Source organism: Nasonia vitripennis, chromosome 4 (assembly GCF_009193385.2).
Source record: "Nasonia vitripennis strain AsymCx chromosome 4, Nvit_psr_1.1, whole genome shotgun sequence".
In the NCBI taxonomy this organism is placed as follows: domain Eukaryota; kingdom Metazoa; phylum Arthropoda; class Insecta; order Hymenoptera; family Pteromalidae; genus Nasonia; species Nasonia vitripennis.
This window is the reverse complement of record NC_045760.1, coordinates 11,554,638-11,576,775: the sequence shown is the minus strand read 5'-3', so window position 1 is coordinate 11,576,775 and position 22,138 is coordinate 11,554,638. Positions and strand designations below refer to the sequence as shown.

At 42.8% G+C, this 22,138-nt stretch overlaps 1 protein-coding gene across 4 annotated transcripts; it reads left to right on the top strand.

Moving 5' to 3' along the window:
- The first annotated feature begins 576 nt into the window (after nt 1–576).
- Nucleotides 577–22,118, top strand: LOC107981703. Of its 4 annotated transcripts, none has more exons than XR_004344944.1 (5): nt 577–1,515; nt 3,556–3,856; nt 4,752–4,900; nt 18,019–18,340; nt 18,512–22,118. XR_004344944.1 is itself a non-coding variant. In XM_016988114.3 (4 exons), exons 2-4 carry the CDS (start codon nt 3,805–3,807, stop codon nt 6,181–6,183), a joined length of 234 nt encoding a protein of 77 aa, XP_016843603.1. In that variant the 5' UTR covers nt 577–1,515; nt 3,553–3,804; the 3' UTR covers nt 6,184–7,551. The 4 variants fall into 4 exon arrangements, 1 of the variants encoding a protein (XP_016843603.1); XR_004344943.1 differs by having other exon boundaries at nt 3,553–3,856; XR_004344945.1 differs by lacking the exon at nt 4,752–4,900 and having other exon boundaries at nt 3,553–3,856.
- The last annotated feature ends 20 nt before the right edge of the window (nt 22,119–22,138 follow it).

Below are 22,138 nucleotides of genomic sequence, written 5' to 3'. Positions count from 1 at the left end.
GAGTGACGAACGAGATCTCGGTTAGCGCACACTCCTGCGTGCGGTTTTCTCGGATCGGATCGACTGATTTTTACGAATTTTTTCGCTCAAACGCTGTATGCGAAAATTAAAGCTAGTATTTCAATAATTCTATACAAAGTACAATTGAATCGCAGACCTTTTTAATTTTCGGCTGCGCTATTAATCAACTGACGATACAAGGGAGAGCAATGAAAAGATAAACAGCCAGCCCTCTGGCAGTAAACTGAAAACTACAGTTGGTACGTGACTCGAAACGAGCGGAGACATTGATGAACCGAGCGCAGAGCGAAGGGCACCGGGAAATTGGAAGCTTCGCCGAAGTAAAACTCTTTCCGTCGCGAATTCGCGAATACACGTACGCGTCACGAGCTGAGCTCCAGATGTTTGAAGAAGTTGGGCTTGTTTCTGGAAAATTTGGAATTCGTCAACCTAGTTTTACGAGATACATTTTTTATGCCGTCTATCGACTTTCGAATCGGAAAAGATACAAAAGTCACGGCGGATGCAAAAATAATGCATTTTATAAGTTTCTTGTAACAACCACCCACGCTTTTCGAGTCGTTGCGAGGACGCAATTATTAATGCTCGTCCTCGCAGCGCTAAAAACACTTTCCCATTAATTTCGCGCCTGAAAAGCGAAGCTGCGATTTCATTCCGGGTAAAAAACACAGGACTCGCACTTCGCTCGCATGCTGTGCTTTAAAGAAAGGCCAAATAACGATATTCAGCACTGTAAAGGGCAAATTAGAGCGAGCTTTTGATTAGGATATATCAAGCATCGCACTTACTAGATAACAACAGCAGCACCTTGTGAAATACAACTCCAGGGGCGGGAAAACCCGCACATCGTTCACACACCTAAAGAAGTTTTCCTGCGTCCGGACTCTTAAACTCGGCAGTACTATAGCAGTATTAGGGAAACGCGTGCATCCTCTTCTGCAGCAGCAGCGACAGCACCGCCACTGCCACCCACTCAGCTGCCCTCCGAGAGAGGGCATGTGAAGAGGAGCTTCGTTCGATCGACCCGAGCAGCACTGCTGCCTCGGTCGGGTCGCGCTGCGACATCAGCAGTCGCGCGCGCGCCGCTGCCCCTCGAGCACCAGCTGCTGCTCCGAATAACGTACCAGCGCTCTCAACTGACTTCGATTCTCTCGCGGAGTTGGACATCCCGCACGCACCGCATCGGCTCTATGACTGCGAGATGACGAGCTAGAGTTTGCCTTTGTCATTTTGCGCTCGAGTCAGCGACGAGGAGACGAGAGAACTAGAGAGGCATTGCCGAGGACGCTGCGGCTTTCAGTGCCGCAGGGAGTTCACTCCGGGGCGGGAGTCGTACGAACCGCCGTCGTATTGTAGTGTCGCTCTCAGTATACTCGCTGTATTGTACCGCTTAGTACATAGACGATATGGTGCGCGGAAGCGAGAGGTTCCGCGGGAAAACGTAAGGGTCGAAAGGGCGAGCGCGACAAGCATCAGGGAATATGTTGCTCGAAGGTATACTCTCCAGTCTTCTCTCTCATACTTTTACTTCACTTCGCACTTCATCGCCTCATTCGCACACGGCATATATCACGCACTTGTTCTTCCGTTTCTTTCTCTCACTCTGGCTCTCAGACTCGCAGCAGCTATATACACGAGTAAAGTATGCACACGAGTTGCCAATTTGAGTTTAGGCTGCGGGACATCACGCTGTAGTCTTTTTGAGCGAGATTTTCACAAACCTGTACTGCAGTGGAGCTTCCGTGAGCATTGTCGCTTCTTGGGTAGGGGGGAGAGCAGCGCTTTTCTCAGCAAAAATTTCGAGCTTTTGTGATGTGCTTTTGTGATTTTGGACGATATTTGTATTTCCAAAACCTCCTTTTGCCCATCACGGTAAAAGACGCACGTTACTTCCAACGCAAGTTTTATTCTCTCAGTTCGCACTTCCGACATACGAAGCAGCCGATTATTGGAGTAGCATTTCCACAGCTGCTGGCATCCTGCTCAAAATCCCGCATAAAAGCACTGCTCGCACATGCATCGCGTTGCGCCAATAACGAGTGTAACAGTCTCGCGCGCGAAAGAGCTACAGCGTTGTGATTTATCGCCTGCACGCGCAAAGCTGCTGCAACGCCAGGGCGTTGAATTCTCTTTTCTCCATTTTCCCTCGCGTCGCGTCGTTGCCGGCGTTATTCGAAACTTGTTTATCGCTCGCAGCGCTTTTTGCCACGCGAGATCAGCAATTTCCTGCTCACGCGTGTTTAATTTCAGGATATTTAGTGCCGCGAGGATATCTTTGATTTTTTTTCCACAGCCCGCGCTGGCGAGATTTATCGCGCTGCTCCTTTTATTAAAGTGTGGCTTTGATCACTCCGTGCTTTACGGGGTGCCTCATCCGAATGCAATATTTTTTTCATCCGTTACAAAAGGCGTGCGTTATCGCACTTCTCTATAGCGGGATTTTATTATAGCTTCGCTGTGATTGTTTGGCAGAATGAGAAAAGTATACCCTGGCCTTGTTGCGGTTATTTCTGGTCTTGCGAAAGCAAAGTAATTGACTGTTTCACTATCGGATCGAAGACTCGAGCTCCACTCGAAAATTTTGCTAACCACGTGCCCATATTGCACTTGAAGAGCGATGCGCAGTAGGTCATATCGATATTCACTTGATTTTCTTTGCAAAAGGAAAATTCTAAACCTTATCGCACTACACTCCGCGAAGAAAGTAAACGAGTCGTGATTCTCTCGAAAAAGGAAAATGGGTTTCCGACCTCTTTCCAATATACGTTACCTATAGAAAATTTCATAAAGAAACTTGTACAGCTGTACAGATTGTGCAAGCACAAAGCTGAAAAGAAAGTCTCTGTGAAAATCTGAAACGTTTTCCAAAAGTAATTTCGGGGCGAATTCCGTCTGCTGATTATCGATTCTTGTCACGAGTTTTCGAGTTATTAAATGTTATAAAAACAAACACGAACTGCTGCATCAGTATATCCGGTACACTAAGTTTACGACGACGAATAAAAAGCTCGATTTCCACGTTTCCACACAAACAACCAAAGATACAGCATGTACAGCGAAGTGATAATAAGGGTTATAACCCGCACCGAATCCGCAGTAGCGAAAAGCTCGCGCGGAGAAAGAACAGAAAAAGATTTCAATTATAGAAACAGTCTCTCTCAGCCATTCAGAATAATCTTCGCTTAACGCGCGCTGATTCAGCGAAATGCATATATACATCAGCGGCTTAATTGTTTTCAGCCGATTCATCCTTGGCTACGAAGCCTCGACTGTGCACCTGGCCCACCCACACACACACTGCACAAGCTTTGGCACTGCAGCTATGCAATTCACAGCCAACATTACACCTGCAATCAGGCATTCTGCTCTCGCAATGCCAGTGCACCCACAGTCACTTTCCCCCTCAATGACAAATGCATACATCTCACCGCACACACGATTCCTCGCGGTGTTCTCTGACTCGCACGTGCGCATGCTATAGTCTATACGCATGTACACGTGTAGGTATATATCTGTGTGTCCGCGTTACAGTAGTGCTGGCGGAAGAAGGAGGCAACAGCGCCGAGCATCAGTCATTCCCGATGCAGCCGTCGTCAGTCGCGGAGCACTCGAGAAAATCGCTGGCGAAATAACTGAGGTTGGCCTGGGGCTGCTCCGTCAGTGTCATACCCGCAGCTCGATTTTCCCCGGCGAGCCTAGGATACCTCCCAGCCGAACAGCGCTGAACCAACGGATCCACAGTTTGTGTGCAACCTTTGTGTTTGTGTCTTGGTGCGCGCGACTATGGTCGGGACCTTTTATCTCACTACCCTGCTGCTCTTTCTCGTGAAAACAGGTAATTATGCCGCGCTTGTTATGGACTCGCGGCTGCAGTGAGAGGCTTGGGAGGATAAAGAGTCGAGCTTTTTCTTTCTCGTTTTTCCTTTTCTTCAACCAAGTCGCCGCGTGATTTACAGTTCAAGAGTTACTAGTTTTCGAGGGAAGACCGCGATACACCTGCGCACTTATTTCACTGTCTAAATGCACCGAAAAGCAAGCGCGCTTCTTGCTCCCATTGTATAATTGACCCAGATCGAAGAATGAATTTTACACGCTCGTGGAGAGAGCATATCGAACACTGCGAGCATTTTGCAAAATTAATCCGCTTCTATTGCACACACCGACGAGCGCGAACTTCGACTGGATATAATATAGCTGTTTACGGCCGGGCTTTGTCGCGCAGCGTGTTGAGATAAAAAAATTCGCATCATACCTTAGCGAATTATACACCACGTACTCGAGCAACGTCGTGCGAGACGCCCGCCGCGCGCACATACACTCACACTGCAGCAGCGCGTCGATAGAAAGTTATTTTAATTACTCAAAGGTAAGACCTTCATACATTTTAATGAGTTAAGTTGCACACAACGGAAAGCTCTCTCGCCGGGTGAATTCGTTAGCTCGTAAATTATTTATGCGCACTACTGTATCACTGCCGAAACAATTATTCGCGGCAAATATTTATCGAAAAATGCGACGAAATAAGTTCATTTGGAGCATCATTGTTCCGAAATCGTATACGATCCGTATAAAGGTATAGGTTGTCGCGGGCAAAAAAATGGGTCAGTTTAAAAGTTTGTTCTCGCAAGCCTCTCACGCGCGTGTGTGTGTGTGTGTGTCGTTATAACATGCTGCGCCATACGTACTCATGTGGAATTTCGATCTTGTCTCTGCGCTGCCCCCGATTTCAGATGCGCTCGAGGAGAACTGCACCGACTTCCAGGGTGGCACGGTGAGGCACGGACTGCTCTACGTCCCGGGACCGGCCGTCTGCAGCCTCTGCGTCTGCTACCACTCGGAGCCAATGTGGTGTCAGGCCATTTATTGCACGCCGCCCTACGTAAGTGCCGCATCGAGTATTTGAAAATCAAAGCAGCGTAGCCGCATTGCCGCGTCCCCTGACGCGGCGCGATCTTTCACTTTTGTCGCGCTGCTACACTGTCTCCTGCATACCGAGAGGCGAGAACGTCAGTTTCTCTGGCACTGGAAAAGAGAGAGAGAGAGAGAGAGAGAGAGAGAGAGAGAGAGAGAGAGAGAGAGAGAGAGAGAGAGCAGCTTTTATGTGGTTCTCGCTTTTACATCTATCATACATATATCGCAAGTGACTCTCGGCGAGCTGCAGAGCTTTACGCATGCGGATGTGTGTGTGTGCGGTGATGGACGCATTTCGGAATTTTTTACGACAACGCGTGTCTGGGCGGGTGTAATTAGTCTTTTCAATTTGGCATGGAAACGTCATTAGGGAAAAATTTTTATTTAAAAACTCGACTTTCCAGTTCAGCCGCGTATTTTTTTGAAACTTCTCGAACTCGTTACGAGAGTCTAAACGACTCTCCGCATAAGTATATTCGGTTAGAGAAGACCGCGTTGGGGAGATGAGGGAAAAGAGAAAAGCAGCTTTTTCAAAATCTCGAGAGCTTTCTAAAAATGCATTATTAAAGTAATTTAAACGAAAAACCTCGTCCCGCTTAATTACGCAGAACAATCCACACACATAAAACGAGTCTCCTTTTCGTTATTCAGCTATTTTGTCGTTCAAGCCGGAATGAGAAAATTATCTGCGTCAAGAATCTTCCCGATTACAAAATGAATAATTCCATTCGAAGCGAGCACAATTATATGCCTCGTCGAGATCGAGCGAGCAATCTCGAATATCCAGCGCATAAAATGTTTTCCCTGACCTAGGACAAATAAAATTTTCCACGCGTTATATAGGTATACTCCTCAGTGCGACGCGTCGAATTTATACGTAATATCTTCTCCGCGGTCGTATCCATCAGCAACGAGACCTCGACTTCAGATTTGCACTTCTAGCACTCTTGAAAGTGGGGAAATCCATTTAATCCGAAGTTCCGCTCGTGCGAGGGACAGGGTTTTCAAGCTCTCGTCACGATGCAAGCGCGCAGATTTATTTAAAGGGCGCGCGCGCGAAATTTCTGGGCTGCGGCTTCTTTCGATCGTCACGGCAATTAGATTGTGAGCTGATAAACGGCACCCGAGAACTGCTCGTTCGTGCGCTCGTTATAGGTCAGGAGCAATGCGACGAGCCTTCGCCTCGGCCTATTCATCGTAGCGGTGACTTTTTTTCAGGGTCTCAGGCCTCCGGAGATAATTGAGTATTGAGCTTTCAAGTGCGGCAACTGGCTTTACTTGTTTTGTATTTTCAAGCTGTGCCCATTTTATACAATTTGAAATTATTTAAAAATGTGCGAAATGTATGAAAAAGTTGAATAAAAAACAACGAAGCTTACGCAGCCTTCCGATTTATTGTATGTGGTATAGCAAGCATTTTTTCCTCGGACATATTTTTCATAATCACGCGATACTCACGCGTTTTAATGAAACGCCTCGCAGTTGGGGCTATTTATAAAATGTCGCATGTTGCACATTTTGCGGTAATTGCGTGTTTGACGCAGATTTTACAATTATCGTGCAGCCCCGAGCAATTGCGTATTTTTGTTTTATTCGAGCGGGCGCGGATCTGAATTTTATTATCGGGGCAATCGATATAACCGCTTGTCGTCCTTATAATTAGATTATCGAGCGCAAAATGGCTTTCAAATTTAACGGATACGCTGATTCGACCGAAACTCAATTCTCTTTTAGGGAAAAAATGAGGTCGCTAATATTAGAGACGTCACTTTTACCTGCACGCTCATGCCTTTTAATAACGCACACGAGGCGCATTATTAACAATTTAATACTAATATTCAAAGTTTTTGAACTATATTATAAGCTCTGTAAAGTTTTAACCGCATTAAATGCTACTCAAAAGGCTAAAATCGTCTTCACATGATACTCCCAGATTCCCAGTCAGGTCATTCACAGTTCATACAATATGTAAACTATCACGCACCGGTCGACGTTGTATTGATCTTATCGAAAACACCGGACGTGTACCGACATTTTTAGAGACCATATCGAGCGCGAACAAAAGAACAACTTAGAGCCTACAATTTACCTGAGTCCATATGTGGAGCAGTATCAAACGCGCAAGTCCTTGATACTCTTATACGTTCTCTCGCTCCTTCTCTTCGTTCTTTTTTGTCTTCGGCGCACTTTCATGCTGAGCCGTCACGAAAGCGGCTTGCTGACCGCAGCACTTTTGAATGTTTGCGGAAAATCGTGCCGCACTACGCATCGCTTAGCGTTAAGTGCCGGTTTTAAATGAACGCTAATTCAAATCAAGGTCTCGCCGCTTTGTTATTTGACTCACACATGCTGTGGGAATGACTCTTTTTCCGTTTTATCTCTTAGTAGTATTGCGCGCGCGTAGTGCAAAAATAGCGCTCTGCTCATCCAATTTCGTCGCCTCGCACAATTCGTCGGGTTATCATCGCATGCGATTATTTCGCGCTCGAAATCATTCTCGTTCGTGGCGCGTTACGTACACAAGTTAATTTATCATAACTGCGTTGTACGCGTTGCGAGAAAAAATCGAATTTCGCGCGCTTATAATTATGAAATTAATTATGCGGAGGTGGATAAATATGCATGATTTTGTATTATAACATATATTTTTTTTTTTACATGGCATTTGGAACTCGAAAGTTCATCGCCTCATCTACGCAAGCCTTCCACGCTGCCCTATCTTGTGTCAACCCCACCCAAGATGCACCTCTCCGATCGACACCCACCCGTCCTATTTCTACTAGATCCGCTTTTACGTTGTCCTCCCATCTACGTCTAGGTCTACCTAGAGGTCGCGTTACCATCGGCCTGCCCTTCATGACACGCGCTGCCGTACGGTCGTCTCCCATTCTCGCTACGTGCCCTGCCCATCCCAATCTGCGCGATTTTATTATTCTGTTAATATTTGGTGACGCGTACAGATTGTGTAGTCTCCTCCATTCCCCGGTTTCCTCATCTTTCTTCGACCCGTATATTTTTCGCAAGACTTTATTTTCAAATACCCTAAAACGGTTGTCCGCCTGCTTAGTGAGAGCCCACGTTTCGCACCCGTACAGAACCACCGGCAGTATTATTGTCCTGTATATTCTTATTTTAACGTTTTTAGACAACAGCCTCGACTTAAGTAAATTACTCACGGCGTAGAAGCAAGTATTACCCGAATGGAGTCTCTTATTTATTTCGACATTAATCTCGTTTCTATCATTTATGGTCGTACCCAGATACCTGAATTCGCTAACCTTTTCAAAAGTAAAATTCCCAACTCTGAGATCTTCCTCCCCTCTGCAGATCCCTAGCTTATCCACAATCATGTACTTTGTTTTTGATTCACTCACTTCGAACCCTGTATACTCCACCGATTTTATGAGGATTTCCGCGTTTCTTGCTACCGTTTCCCTACAATCCCCCAGTATATCCAAATCATCTGCGTAGCCTAGTATCTGCGTTGTTCCATTAAGCGTTGCGCCCATCTGGCTAACCTGCATTTTTCTAATGGCATACTCTAACGTTAAGTTGAACAGCACCGTAGAGAGCCCATCCCCTTGTTTTAAACCATCGCGTATCATGAAGGGTTCTGATACATTACCGCCTACTCGGACCTTTCCCGTGCTTCCGTTCAGACATATTTGAATTAATCTCACGAGTTTTTTCGGTACACCGAGAAGTACTAGAATTTGATACATTTTGCTTCGCTTAATAGAGTTGTACGCTTTTTTAAAATCTATAAATAGTTGGTGTATGGTTTCGCAAAATTCCCACTTTTTCTCTAACAACTGTCTTATGGTAAAAATTTGATCGCTCGTCGATCTGTTGCGCCGAAATCCGCACTGTAATCTCCTACTATATCTTCCGCGAATGGAGTGAGTCTAGCTTGTATTACGTTTGACAGAACTTTATAGCACGTTGCTAAAAGTGAAATACCCCTATAGTTATTGCAGTCTGTCTTATCCCCCTTTTTAAAAATCGGTATAATGATAGATTCCTTCCAATTTTCGGGTATTGTTTCATTTTTCCAGATGGCACATACTAGTTTATAGATTTTGAAAGTGAGCTCGACGCCCCCATATTTGAGTAACTCAGCTGGTATAGAGTCATTTCCCGCGGCTTTCTTGTTTTTTAGTTTTTTAATTGCGGCCTCTACTTCTTGGTAGCTCGGTTCCTCCACGTGGGGTTCAGCAGTGTGAATTTCGTCCCCTAATTCTTCGCTATTTTCGTGCACGTTTAATAATTTATCGAAATAATTTTTCCACAGCGACAGTAATTCGTTGTCATTTGTTACGAGGTCCCCGTTTTCGTCCTTCATCAATTGCGCTCTACTCCTAAAACCCTTTCTGATGGCGTTAATCCCTCTGTACATTTCGAGGGGGTTATTTTCCTTACTGTTAGTTTCTATTCTCCTAATAAGATTCTTTTGACACTCCCGCTTCTTATTTCTGTAGATCGCGCTCGTCCGTTTCCTTACGTTAGAATACTCTTCTACGGTCCTATCGCTTCTATTTTGTAAGCTATCTAATTTAGCCTTTTTGCGCCTTTCAAACCAGAGTTCGCACTCTTCGTCAAACCATGGTTTGCTCTTTGACTTTTTCTTTTTACCCAGTACTTTGTTCGCGGCCTCTTTTACCGTTTTTTCGATGTCCCCCCATAAGCTATTCGGTTCGTCATTCCCCTCCGGCGATGTGTTTGCTTCTTCAAGTGCCTGAAACCTGTTATTAATTTCTATCTGGTACCTAATTCGCTCTGTTCTATCTCGTAGTTTCTCAATATCGAAGCTTTCTACCTTGTTTGCTCGCTTACTATTTTGATTCGCTACTAGTCTAGCTCTTAATTTGGCTACTACTAGGAAGTGGTCCGAGTCGCTATCTGCCCCTCTGTAAGCCCTTACGTCAAGAACATTAGTATGACGTCTTTTTTCAATGAGGAAATGATCAATTTGGTTCTGTGTGGCGATGTCCACGTTGCCTTGTGTATGTTCTTGTGCTTAAAATTCGTAGTTTTGATTATAAGATCTTTTGCCGCCGTGAAATTTATGACCCTAATACCGTTATCATTGCTGGCTTCGTGCAGGCTTTCCTTACCTATAGTAGGCCTAAACATTTCCTCCCTACCTATTTTAGCATTGAAATCGCCTAATACTATTCTTGTGTCGTAAGACGCGAACTGGTCGATTACCTGCTCTAAAGTTTCGTAATAGAGATCCTTAGCTTCTTCTTCTTTGTCCTCCGTAGGACAGTGTACATTAATAAATACATATCTATACCATTCACCTTCGATAATGATGTACGAGAGCCTATCATTGACGGATTTGAAACTTTTAACCGAATGTATGATGCTTTTGCTTACGAGAAATCCGGTGCTTACGAGAGATCCCCCACTCCCGGCCCCATACAGGTACGTGAAGTTACCCGATGCTAGTACTCCGCCATCTGGCCACCGCGATTCCTGTATTGCTACCAAATCTAGATTGTACCTATCAGCTTCCTTTACGAGTTCTTTAAACGCACCTGCTCTGTATAGACTGCGAACATTCCCTTTTGGTTCGGATTTGATTTTTTTGAGCCATGATGTTATGTTAAACCCGCGCGCTTCGGATCCTGTTCCGATCGCAGGTGAGTCCACCGTTCTAGAGGTGATAACCCCCATACCTCTCTAGAACTAAGTATGAGAGCTTTCCGACTTTGACGAGGACAGTGTCAATTCGTCGTCAGACACACTACGGTTTCATTCTCGCATCCTAACGCCCCCCTGCAAGGCAGCGCGCCTTCGCTGGCATCGTTACCGCGTAAGACCAGGTGACGAATCATTCTACACATCCCCTTTCGGGGCAGTTGTCATCGCTCCCGCATCCTCCTCGGCAGCAGGATTTTGGCCCATTTTTGTAATGTGTGATGAAAGAGATAGATTGAGAGATAAGAGATAATGTGAAGTTTTTTTGTTGTTGTGGTGCTTGCGTAGTGTTTCTAGATGAATGCGTTCGACAGTGTGGGCTCATCACACCCACGCCTGTTCCTATCGGCTGTCCGCGGCTGCTTATTCAATTTATTCGCAGCTAACCTCTTTCTCAGGGGCTGTTCCTCTATCCGCAACCTAAGGACGCGCTGTGTAGTGGTGATAGGCACCCACCCGTCCAATCTGGACGACAACGCCCAAGACCCGCTTAGGGTAGCGGCATTGTAACAGTGTATTATAACATATAGTTCACAAAATTTCCATAATACAATGTGATATACTCTTGTTAAAACCGTGAGCATACAATGTCTAAAAAGTTGATAAAGCGCACTTGCGAAACAAAGGTTTATCTTCATTTCGATCAGCCTCTATCATTCCTCTGTAAGTGAGAACATTGGGAACCCTCGGACAGGTGCACTTTTTGCTATCTCGCTTCTACATACGAGCTTGTGAGTAGGGCACGAACATATGTGTTCGAGCGATTAATGCCGAGTAACGGGCTGACTACATCCATCGCAATGTTGAGCGGTAATCCGGAGGATTTACAATCACATTATTCCCGAGCAGCGGTTGATTCGGTTTACGAGGCGGATGTCTTTTGTCACCGAGTCCCGGAGCGCTGGCTCCTTTCAAATCTCGTATAATTCCGTTATTCAAAACGATAACTTGCGCGCTATCCGCGAGTGTCCGACTTCAAAGCCGCCGAGTCGGTCATATTCAAATCGGACGCTTATAATTGAATCGCGATTCGAGGTCGACTATTGCTGTCCCTATGTGTACGTGGATATATATGAATGCTTCACGCTGTTACCAGTGGATAATTGGCTGTGAATACTGAATTATTAATTGTTTATGTTTAGGGCAGATTCGATTTATACAGCTATATAAATTGGCCGTGATTACTTGAATTATTGAATCATGAACGAATACACGTAACCGCGCACTCGTTTAATTTGAATTATATTTTTTGCTTTTGACTGTAGGGCTTTGAACGTAAAGTAGGTGAAAGAAAACTCGCTGAAGCGGGCATTCGTACCGTGTAACTTTTATTCGACTGCCGGACAGTTAAAGAAAACGCTGTGTAGAATGTGCGCTATAGAGTTCTCGGAAAAAAAAAGTTGCCTAAAAAATTAAGGCCTCAGTAGAAGTCTGATTGGCGTCGCTCAGCTCAATTTTTCAGTCAGGTATTAATCCGTAACGGTAAAACAGCGCAGAGGTATTAGCGACTCGGTAAAAGGCTTTGCCGTATACATTCACTTGCTGAGAGAAAGCCACTTTTAACGATCTTCCTTTCTTCTTGGGGATTTTATCTTGCTCCGACTTGAACTCATTTCTACTGAAAATCGTTTTCCAGTTCTTCAAAAGCAAATCCACCAAACGAAATGTATGAAAAATTGGCCCACACTGCCAATTATCTTGAAATGCGCTGTGATTTCTAGCCGTAATTAATTATCGTTGTTTTCGATGGACTCGCTGAATAAACACCGAGTGGCAAACAGTGTAAACTACGCTCAGTCTGGCCAGATCCGGGGACTAACTACTGCCCGCAGTAAGAGCGCGAGAGCCAAGATTTACCGCTATTACGGATGGAAATGCGAGATGATAGTATAGTGGATTCGGTGGAGGCTGCGGTGCGGAACTAAGAATAATTTTACTTTATAATGGACGACTCGATGTGACGCGCGTATAAATCTCGATTTTTAATTTTCATCTATGTTAGAATTCAGAATAGCGCGTTTAGCATGAACACTTACATAATCTAATGCAAGAACCTCACTTTTTCGAAAAACCATCCACGACGTGATGTATATCCCGACTCGTTTATCCGTCGGCGATATCGTGCAAACCGTAGATGTCACAGGGCAGGCAAATAGCTCAAAGTGATTATAGCATAACTATTTACGCAAGGGCCGTTTCCTACTTCAATCCGTATTCGATGTATTGCGGCCGCCGCATTAGCTCAAGACGGCGCGTAATGTCAAAATGCTTTTACTCGCAGCCGGGCTATGCATCAGTGGCAGTGTTGCTCCGAATGTAATGTATTGCACGTGCTCAAATCGTCTTTTCCTCGAAGCCGCGCGTGAGGTATTGCGTCGATGCGTCAGTTTTATTAGAATACATTCTATATGTTGACCTTGTTCGCTGTATGACCGTAACTGTTTCGAAGAGTCGATGCGCTTCTCTTATGAATTCCGCTTCGTCGGTGTACTATTTCTGGATTGGAATGGATTGAAAAAATGATTAATTTTGATCGATGCGTTGCAGTGTGTGGGTCGTTCGTTGCGCGCTCCAGGGTTATCAGCCGTGTTTGTTTTGGCTATCGAATGCGGCTAGCGCAAGTGTATCTAGTTGTGCAATGTTTTGTTCTGACCTTTCATCAAGGCAGCCAGAGATAAGTCGCTTCCGCTCGAGCAGTGAACTGCGCGTTGGTGATAGTTGACGGAAAAGCTCTTTTCGATTTGGCGCATCGTGACAGCGTGATGCATGTCTACGTCATTCATTTATGTCGGTCGATCTAGTTGCGTGACTATTTTCATCGGGGTTTGCTCAAACTGTTGTAAATTTTCTTTGTTTATTAAAGCTCTTTTCGCAAATGTTGACCCTAGTAATATGCATTTTCCATTTATACGCTTCCAGACGTTGTATTTATGCCCCTGAGTAACGACTACTTTTCGCTCTATATATAATTTAAATGGTAGAGAAAACAGCGTCCCAATATTATACATTACGATTCTAGTGGCATAAGCCGTACTTTACGGAACGGCGTGTACAAACGCCCGAGCATACCGAGCTTTGGGCTTTCGCACAATCGGGCGTATAACGTCTCTGATAATCCCGATCCATAATCACGTGCTACCGAAATACTTGAAGTGCGTCATCGCGTATAGCAGTTTCGATCAACGCCCGTCAATTAAGAGTTAACCGCTTATCCATACGGCCAGCCTATATATCAACGCATCCTACAACGTCAGCCTTGTTGGATAATCCGGCAATTAAAGGAGCCGAAGCCTTGACGTTGCAATCAATTAACCTTATAGCCGTGCGGATCCGCCTTCGGTTTTAAAGAGGCGCGCACCAGTACTGCGCACTTGAACTTCCATATACTCGCGGCTATAATTAACGCCAAGCTTTTTCAAGTAGGGAATCAAACTTTTCCCAATAGGTCTCGAGGTCTAAGCCAAAAACAACGAATGCTTATTGAATCCCGGCGATTTATTTTTCGTTCGTCCTGGATCGGTTTTGCGGAGACGAGTGAGCGCCATTTTCGGCTCTGACCTACATCCTATATATTTGTATTTTGGAATTCGCTGGCTGAGTGCATGCGTGCTCGTTAATTGTCATTAATGGCACGACAAAAATTCAGCTTTCGAATGAAAGGGACCTGTAGTCGCGTAATTTCTGTTAAAATATTATCAGTAATCGCTACTGGTACATGTTGATTCTAATATAAGAAACTCACAATAAGACGAGATATCTCTTTGCTTCCGGAATATTTAAAGTAAAAATAATACAAAATCAATAATTGAAAAGCAGAAGTTATTTTGGAATCTGGCACACACATCTCGACTCATCAGACACGTCTTCTATTTCAGCGGGATAAAAAGCCAGGCTCTAAATCATTCATCGAAATTCCGAGACGCGCCGCATCGATCAGAGCCTGCTCGCGAGAGGTTTTTTAATCAAGAGAACACAGCCTGCATTTTTTACGAGAAAACTCTGCCACGCGCTCAAACTCCGCATAATTAAATTCCCCGATCAAACAATGTTGAAAAGTGAATTATATATACCTGAGTTATATTCATAGTAATATAATACCCCGCCTTCGGTATAAAAACGACATGCGCACTGCAATCGACAAGTTTATAGCTCGAATCAGCCGTGGCTTTCATCTTCATTATGCCCCGGGCGCGCGTGAAAGATTAATCCCTGCATTAAACTTTCATCTTTTGGCCGCGCATCGGCTACCTAGCTTTTCGGCGATTCGTGAAAAATGCATCTAGTGCCGATATAAATAAATAATAGGAGTCGATAAAAAGGTCGGGAAATCACGCTTCTCCACATTGCGGACAGTAATTACAAACTCGGAATTGACTCTTCTTGTTAGCTTCTGGGGATCTGCCTGATTTATTCGGGCTTTAGCTTGACCTGATGTATATGTATATATTATATATAATATATACATATATAGCGCGTATATGTAATGAAAAGTTCTCACCACGTTCATGGTCTCAATGCTTTGGGGGGCAAGAACAGAAAATACATATCACTATAGGTTAAAAGAGCTTTGATTTAAAAGAATCGTTACAAATCGTTACGAACATAATATTTAGCCCTTGAATGCTAACTAAACGCTTTTCTGGGATTTTCCCATATATGTGGAACAGGGGTATATACGTACGACAGAAACAAGAACGGGAGCACTCGCTGCTTACACGTGGACTCGTCGCCGGCGAGCTGATGTATAGACGACCGGAGAGGGCCGCCGGCCAAGTCGTGTGGCAAAATCTGGATGTATAGGAAATTGGGTCACGGCACCGCGTACGGACACCAGTCCGCGTGCTTGAACAGTCGTTCCTTCGAGATATGTGCAAGCGACAAAGATAGGGAAAATCGAAGGCTTCGAGAAAATTAACGGTTCGGTTTTTGATCTCTCGAATGGTCGAACTGAAGGAATCGCTTCATGGTTGGCTCGCTCGCGTTCCGATAGGTTTGAATGAACTGGCTTTCGCTGTTGGGGAAACTGCGAGCTTTTCTTCCGAAATTTGTTACCCATTATACCCGTGGTGTGGCTGCGCTCGAGCGGAGTTTATAATGCATGCGAATCGAATAACGAAGCGATTTCGGTTGGAACCTGGAAATTTCGATCTTCCAGCATATTTCGAATAAGTATACGCGAAAGCTTCTATAGCTTCGTCACTTATTCGCCGGCTGAATAGGGTTACCCCAGCGAAGTCTTGAAAGAGAAGCTCTCGAGGTATAACGTCACGTTCCTTTGAAGAAAACCTTCGAAGTAGAGATAGAGTGCAGGTATATGGCCCATATAGACATTGACAAGAATGCATAACGGAATTTCTTTGTCGATTAAACGAAGATTGTGTGATCCAATGCGCTATAAAATATATATTGGGAAAATAATTTTTCAATATACGTATACTAATTCAAGGAAATTCTCGAGTACCACCCCTGGGACTAATTTTGCTCAAATGCTCTTATTACAAGCGGTCTGTAGTGGTATTGATTGATGATTCTCTGACCAACTATTTACCTTCTATTCATGGATATGAATAGGTAACGTGAATATGTCCGTATACGGCGCCTAAATAGCGCACTAAGAGCCCATTGAGAGAGAGAGAGAGAGAGAGAGAGAGAGAGAGAGCTTATCGATATGCGTATAATGACGCTGTTATGCCGACCGTAATATCAATATCTATAGCATATTCGAATTCTCGATGAATATTTAAATCGATCAGTTCAAGGTCGCATCAAATCGGATACGCTCCGAGGTCAAAATCATTCCCCTAAGCACACATCATTATTAGCTTACGGTGATGCAACACGCTCTCGACTCCAGTTTTCCTTGCTTTGCTCGTGCTTACTCAAACAAGCTCTGCGTTGGGATTGAAAAAAGGCTCGATGTTTGAGTTGAATTAGTTCTAGGGACTACCTCTCACCTAATATTTGCTCTTCATTAAACCTCGATTTAAGATACATAATGAGATATCCTTTGAAGTATAACGAAAAAAACTCCACACGGCTCGTATAGGATGCCCTTAAAAGAATCGAGATTCATAAAAGCGCAGCTGCAGCCTACCATGTACATCGGCGACTCCTATTTATTACCGGGTCCGCTTGCGATTTTTCTTTGAAGCTTTCTCATATGAAGTTGGCATTAATCCATCCTTGTCAGAAGCGATAATCAAACGAGCGCGAGAGCTTTTGCGTGACGCTCTCTTTCGGCGTTTGTGCGCAACGGCCTTGAAACGAACAGTCTGTGTGTCATTCTTCCCCTGCTTTTTTTTCCGTTTCACTGCGACTCAGCATGCAGGCATATTTCGCTCGTTTGAAAGTATAAACCGCCCGATTTACGACGAAACGATGTAGTATCTTCTGCAAATGACCAAGGAGGTATTTTTTCCTTCGACCCTCCGCTGACCGCTTTTTATACGCTGTACTACTGCGTTACTCCGGTTGATTGGTTTATATTGGCGACTGCATGCATGGTCAAGGATATGAGGCTTATCGTTATGATCATCGATTGATCGATCGCGCACTACGTGATACGGCGCAGTTCAGATCTGAAAGCAAAAGCTGATACGCTGAATTAACTACGCGATGGAAAATGTGTGTTGGCGAAGGATTAACCATGTTAGGCTAATTAATTGATACGGCCGCTTCGTTTACATAATATTCGGATTAAAAATTTTACGTACAAACTACCCCTGTCACATATCCATCACAAGTCAATTAATCGTCGACGTGTGCTATTTCTAAATTTCGCGCAATGGTCCGATGAAATAGGATAGAAGAGAGAAAAAAAGTAGGCAAACTCACGTCGGCGAGTTGAAAAATTCATTCAAATTGCGCTAGCAGCGATTTTCGCGTTGACGAGCGAGCGTCGAATTTTTTCCTTCTATTTTCCGCGCGCCCCTATAGCTCTCCATTTATAATCGAGTTTCCATATAGCGCCGTCTGAAATAGAAAATCGAACGCTTCGTCTATTTTCGCGAAAATTCTCGTCTCGCAGGTTTACTCGCACATAGGCCACACGGCGCACACCACCTTTGGCCGAAATACTCGTTGGACACGAAATCACGATGTTTTCAATAAAGCCATAATCACGGACAGAGAGACAACAGTACACGTACAATCCTGCACACAAACGGCCGGAATGCTCTTCTCGGGTATGCGACGCACGTGTGGCACGCGTCTGATGCGCAAAGCAAAGACATTATTAACGCGCTCAGCACAGATAACCGCGTCGCACTTTTGGAGGGCAATTAACCGCCGATTGAATTTCAACCCTCCTCCCTATCTCTCGCTCTCCATTCATATGTCCGTGTATACACACCTACACACGAGGTCCGCTGTGTCTGTCCGCAGAAATGCAAGAGGTTCCGCGTAGGCGAGCGCTGCTGCGAGTTTGAGTGCCTCGACGGCACCGACGCAGCGGCAGACTGGAACGAGCCCGACCTGATCATAGCCGCAGGCTCGACGTCCGTCCATCAACAGCGACAGCGAGAACTGCTGCCGCTGCTGCTGGGCTTGGGGCTGATGCTATCGCTCGCGTTAACGACGCTTCGAGCGCTCGGCATACACGTCCCGGCCTCCTAACTCTTATTGTCCCTCGAGAGACTTATGCTGCTGCTGCCGGCTCCGAGTGCTTCCCAACTGTCAACCCGGCTGGATTTGGCGAAAATTATCGGTAAGTGCCACTCTCGGTGATGTTTCCCGATGACGACGAGTGATATCGTTTAAGTGCGCGAAGTACGAGGTGTCTTTGATGTACAGCTCGCTGTCCTTATTTTATCGACGATCGATACAGAATATGGCTTTTTTTTAATCTATAACCACACGTTCTCGCATTCCGTTGCAGTTACGTGAACGGGTGTCGAAGAGCCGACCCGAGCGCTTCAGCGGTAATAGACACTATATACAGCGCATGCCATATCCCCGATCGAGTAGCAGAGGAGCGCATGCAACGCGAAGCAGCTAGCCAGTCGTCGGAGAAATCAGCGGCCGCCGTAGCGGAGGATTATTAAAAGTCTGTGTGTAGCACGTGCATCCCTTGACGCTCGCGATACATCACCGCCGGCGTGCTATGAAAAGTGAGCGAGGCAACTGACGCCCACGAGCGCGGGAGCGAGAAGTCAACTGCTTGAAAGTCTTTCCAGCGGATGGTTTTACTGCAGCGCTTTTCACTGTGTACCCCGTTTATCGCTGCTTAGAATACCTATATGCGCTACTTTAGCGGTGGCCGCTACGATACATATAATACAAATATATATATATAGGTACTATAATAATAATTATACGATGTGGAGTGATTTTTTCAAACGTGATGTACAGGCGCGTGCGTACAAGATATGTAGATTTTTTTATCGGTTTACGCGTGTAGCTTTTTGCGGGAGAGAGAACGAGTTTGTAAAAGGTGATTTGTTATAGAAGGCCGATGAGTAAACTGCTCTTTGACACTTTGATTCATATATATACGCGCCGCGCAGTGCGCGGGCACCCCGAGATATACGCTATAGTGTGTATATATATACGACGGGAATCCGTGAATTATAGGATTTTAAACTTATCTAGCAACGCTGCAAATTGGCAATTTCTCATTTTCAATGGTTCCTTTAACACGTATCGAAATTTATGTGCTCTGGTATTCAGATTGATTAACTATTAACCAACTGGCAAAAAAACAATGATTCTTGTGATAAAACAGCATCTCCCCAAGGATTGTATATTCGCTATATTTTATTTCAAGAAAAAGGATTACTCTTATAATAGTTATTTTATTACTATTTGAATAATGTATGATAATATTTGAAATGAGTTCTATCGTTTATTATTATTATTATTACTTCAATGGCATGCACAATTTCGACGGTAGACCACGAGTCCGAGCTGTCCAAAAATGTGCTCGGAAAAATCACATTACGTCCAATCAATAAATACGTTTTGGGAATTGTAGATGGGAAACTTGTTTTAGCGATTACTATTATTGAGTCATAGTGAACAAGTTATTCGTGTATGTGGTTAAGGCAATAATCCTGCAAATAATATAAAATTTTATCCTGCAAATACGAAACCAAACAATTGAAAAATATGGAAGCATACGATGTTTTTCTGGATACCTTTCACTTATTTAACAACGTAAATATTTCGATTTTTGTATATTTATGTTATAGTTCAATCTTTAGATTTATTTAGAAACAAAAACAAAACAGTTGAATTAAAATTAATTTTTTATAAGACAATTAAAGTCCGCCTTTATTATGATGTACACGATTTATGATATATTAAGATTGAATAATCAAATTTAAGTGAAAATGCTCTCTAAATTTACTTGTTTTATCGTAAACCAATTCTAAGAAGTTTTTGTGTTATATCTTGAAAAATAGTGTTCTAATAGAAACATCGAAATTTTCTCTTATGCTTAAAAAATGAAAATACTTAAGACGAAACGATTTGGAAAATTTTACTAATAAATTCAAAAAATATTTTTTAATTTTCACGCCAAAATAATGCAAGACATATAATAATGGCTTAAAAACTGCGCGCTCCCATTTTTGAAATAGTATTTTATCCACTTCGACGCATTATAGCAATTAGAGGAGCTCCTTTTTTATTAAATGTTCTTCTATAGACGTTTAAATTTTAAAATCGGCGAGCTTTTAAAATTTTTAAAAAGGTTAAATTTCTTTGTTCAAAAAGTGAAGAAATCCACATATTTTTAATGTTTATATACATACATATATTTACCGATGTCACATATATGTACATTAATGTTGTAAACTATTTATCAACGAATCAAATTTCCAATGAGTGCGTCAATATTTTATTTCCTTTGATTTAGTAGAATATATTTTAAAGATATTAATAAAATGATACTTATAGAATAGAATAAACGATTGTAGCCTAATGGAAAAAACGTTTCTATGTAGATGAAACTTTCAAATCTGCATAAACATTAAACATATCATTTGCAAACTGATCGTACGCAGAGAGTAATATAATACATAAAATTTATAATCTATACTACATTACTATATTAACTATATACATTACACAAAAAATACGTAGCCTCATTTATTGCTTAGAAACATAAAAAAGAAAAGTATTCATAATTACTGAAAAACACGCATCGTCACACGACATTTAATTAGTCTCCTCATGCTCTTCTAAATTAAACTCTACTAAATTAAAATTTTAAGTTACAAGTAATCTCTACTATAAAATTCTTATTGTACTTGTCATTGTATAAATAAATAATTGTGATAATATATACAGCTACAGATTTTTTGTACCATGAAATACAACATATTGCGAGAAAAAATGTTAGCTTCTTTATTTTTATGTGGCAGGAATAATCCAATCTCGATGTTGGAATAATAATAACAAAATATAGGTGCATATGCTATTATAGTTAGGTAGCAGATGAATTTAATACAAGAAAAAATGGAGTCTGTATGGGCTTCTGTACGAAAGTGCACGAAAGATACAGTAGTTAAATATATAATAAACAAACAGAATAGCGGGTTTATTTTGCATATTTTATCATAAAACACGTACCATGCATGTTGTATGTACGATACATTGATTAACGAGAGGGTTAAAGTGGACTCAATTTTCATAACCGTGCAAAATATCAAGCAAACGCTTAATCGAACATAGCCTCGGATCCGAAAAGTGCTTATATTTGTGCGCGTGTGCTCTTGCATTTGTATATTTGAAGAACACCCTCGTGATTATGATCCATAATCACTTCCTCTCATTTCTTACTGGCAATCTGTAGATATCGTAGGCGAGTGCAATCAACTTTTCTCTTAAAAGAAAATATATCGAGCCAATATACGAGTATTGATAGAATAGCGCATGTATCTGCATTTGTTTATTGCTCGTATTTCCTAAATCAGCAAAATTGTATAAAGTTTTTTTATACGTGATGTAATTTTTGCAATGTAAATTATCAGTGTAGATTTATTTGTATAAAAATACAATATAGATAATATATAGATGCAGCAATGATTTTTCTTTATGCAGTATTAAGTTTTGATATATATTCAGTCTAAAGCATTGCTGCCTTTCGTATTACAAGCGATAATTATGAAAGTTTGGTATTTCAAATTTATTAAGGATTCAAAATTGGCTTTTCTTTACTCATGTGTCGTAATATCGCTTGGCTATTCGCATTTATCTTGATACATGTTACAATGGAAGCTTCACTTATGATTCAACATGACATAAATACATGGGAAGTCTGTTAAAGATACCCTCAAGCGTTAGAAGTACCTGTGAAATTTGTCATGACCCAAACAATGAATTGCGTCATAAACAATAATTAAATCTTTAACACATTATTAATAATATTACCTGTCGTTTGATCATCAAGTGGCCTTTTATGTAAAATAAAATCATTGTAAATTTATTGTAGAATAAACAGTTATACTTTACCAACAGTAAAAATATCAATGTTACTCAAATGCAATCTATCTTATTCTTA

Bases quoted from the DNA above. Each gene is read 5' to 3' on its own strand.
- LOC107981703 (XM_016988114.3), top strand. From the start codon at position 3,805: ATGGTCGGGACCTTTTATCTCACTACCCTGCTGCTCTTTCTCGTGAAA. The intron at 3,857-4,751 runs GTAATTATGCCG...CCCCGATTTCAG, and splicing joins GCTCTTTCTCGTGAAAACAG to ATGCGCTCGAGGAGAACTGC. The intron at 4,901-6,150 runs GTAAGTGCCGCA...ACTTTTTTTCAG, and splicing joins TTTATTGCACGCCGCCCTAC to GGTCTCAGGCCTCCGGAGAT.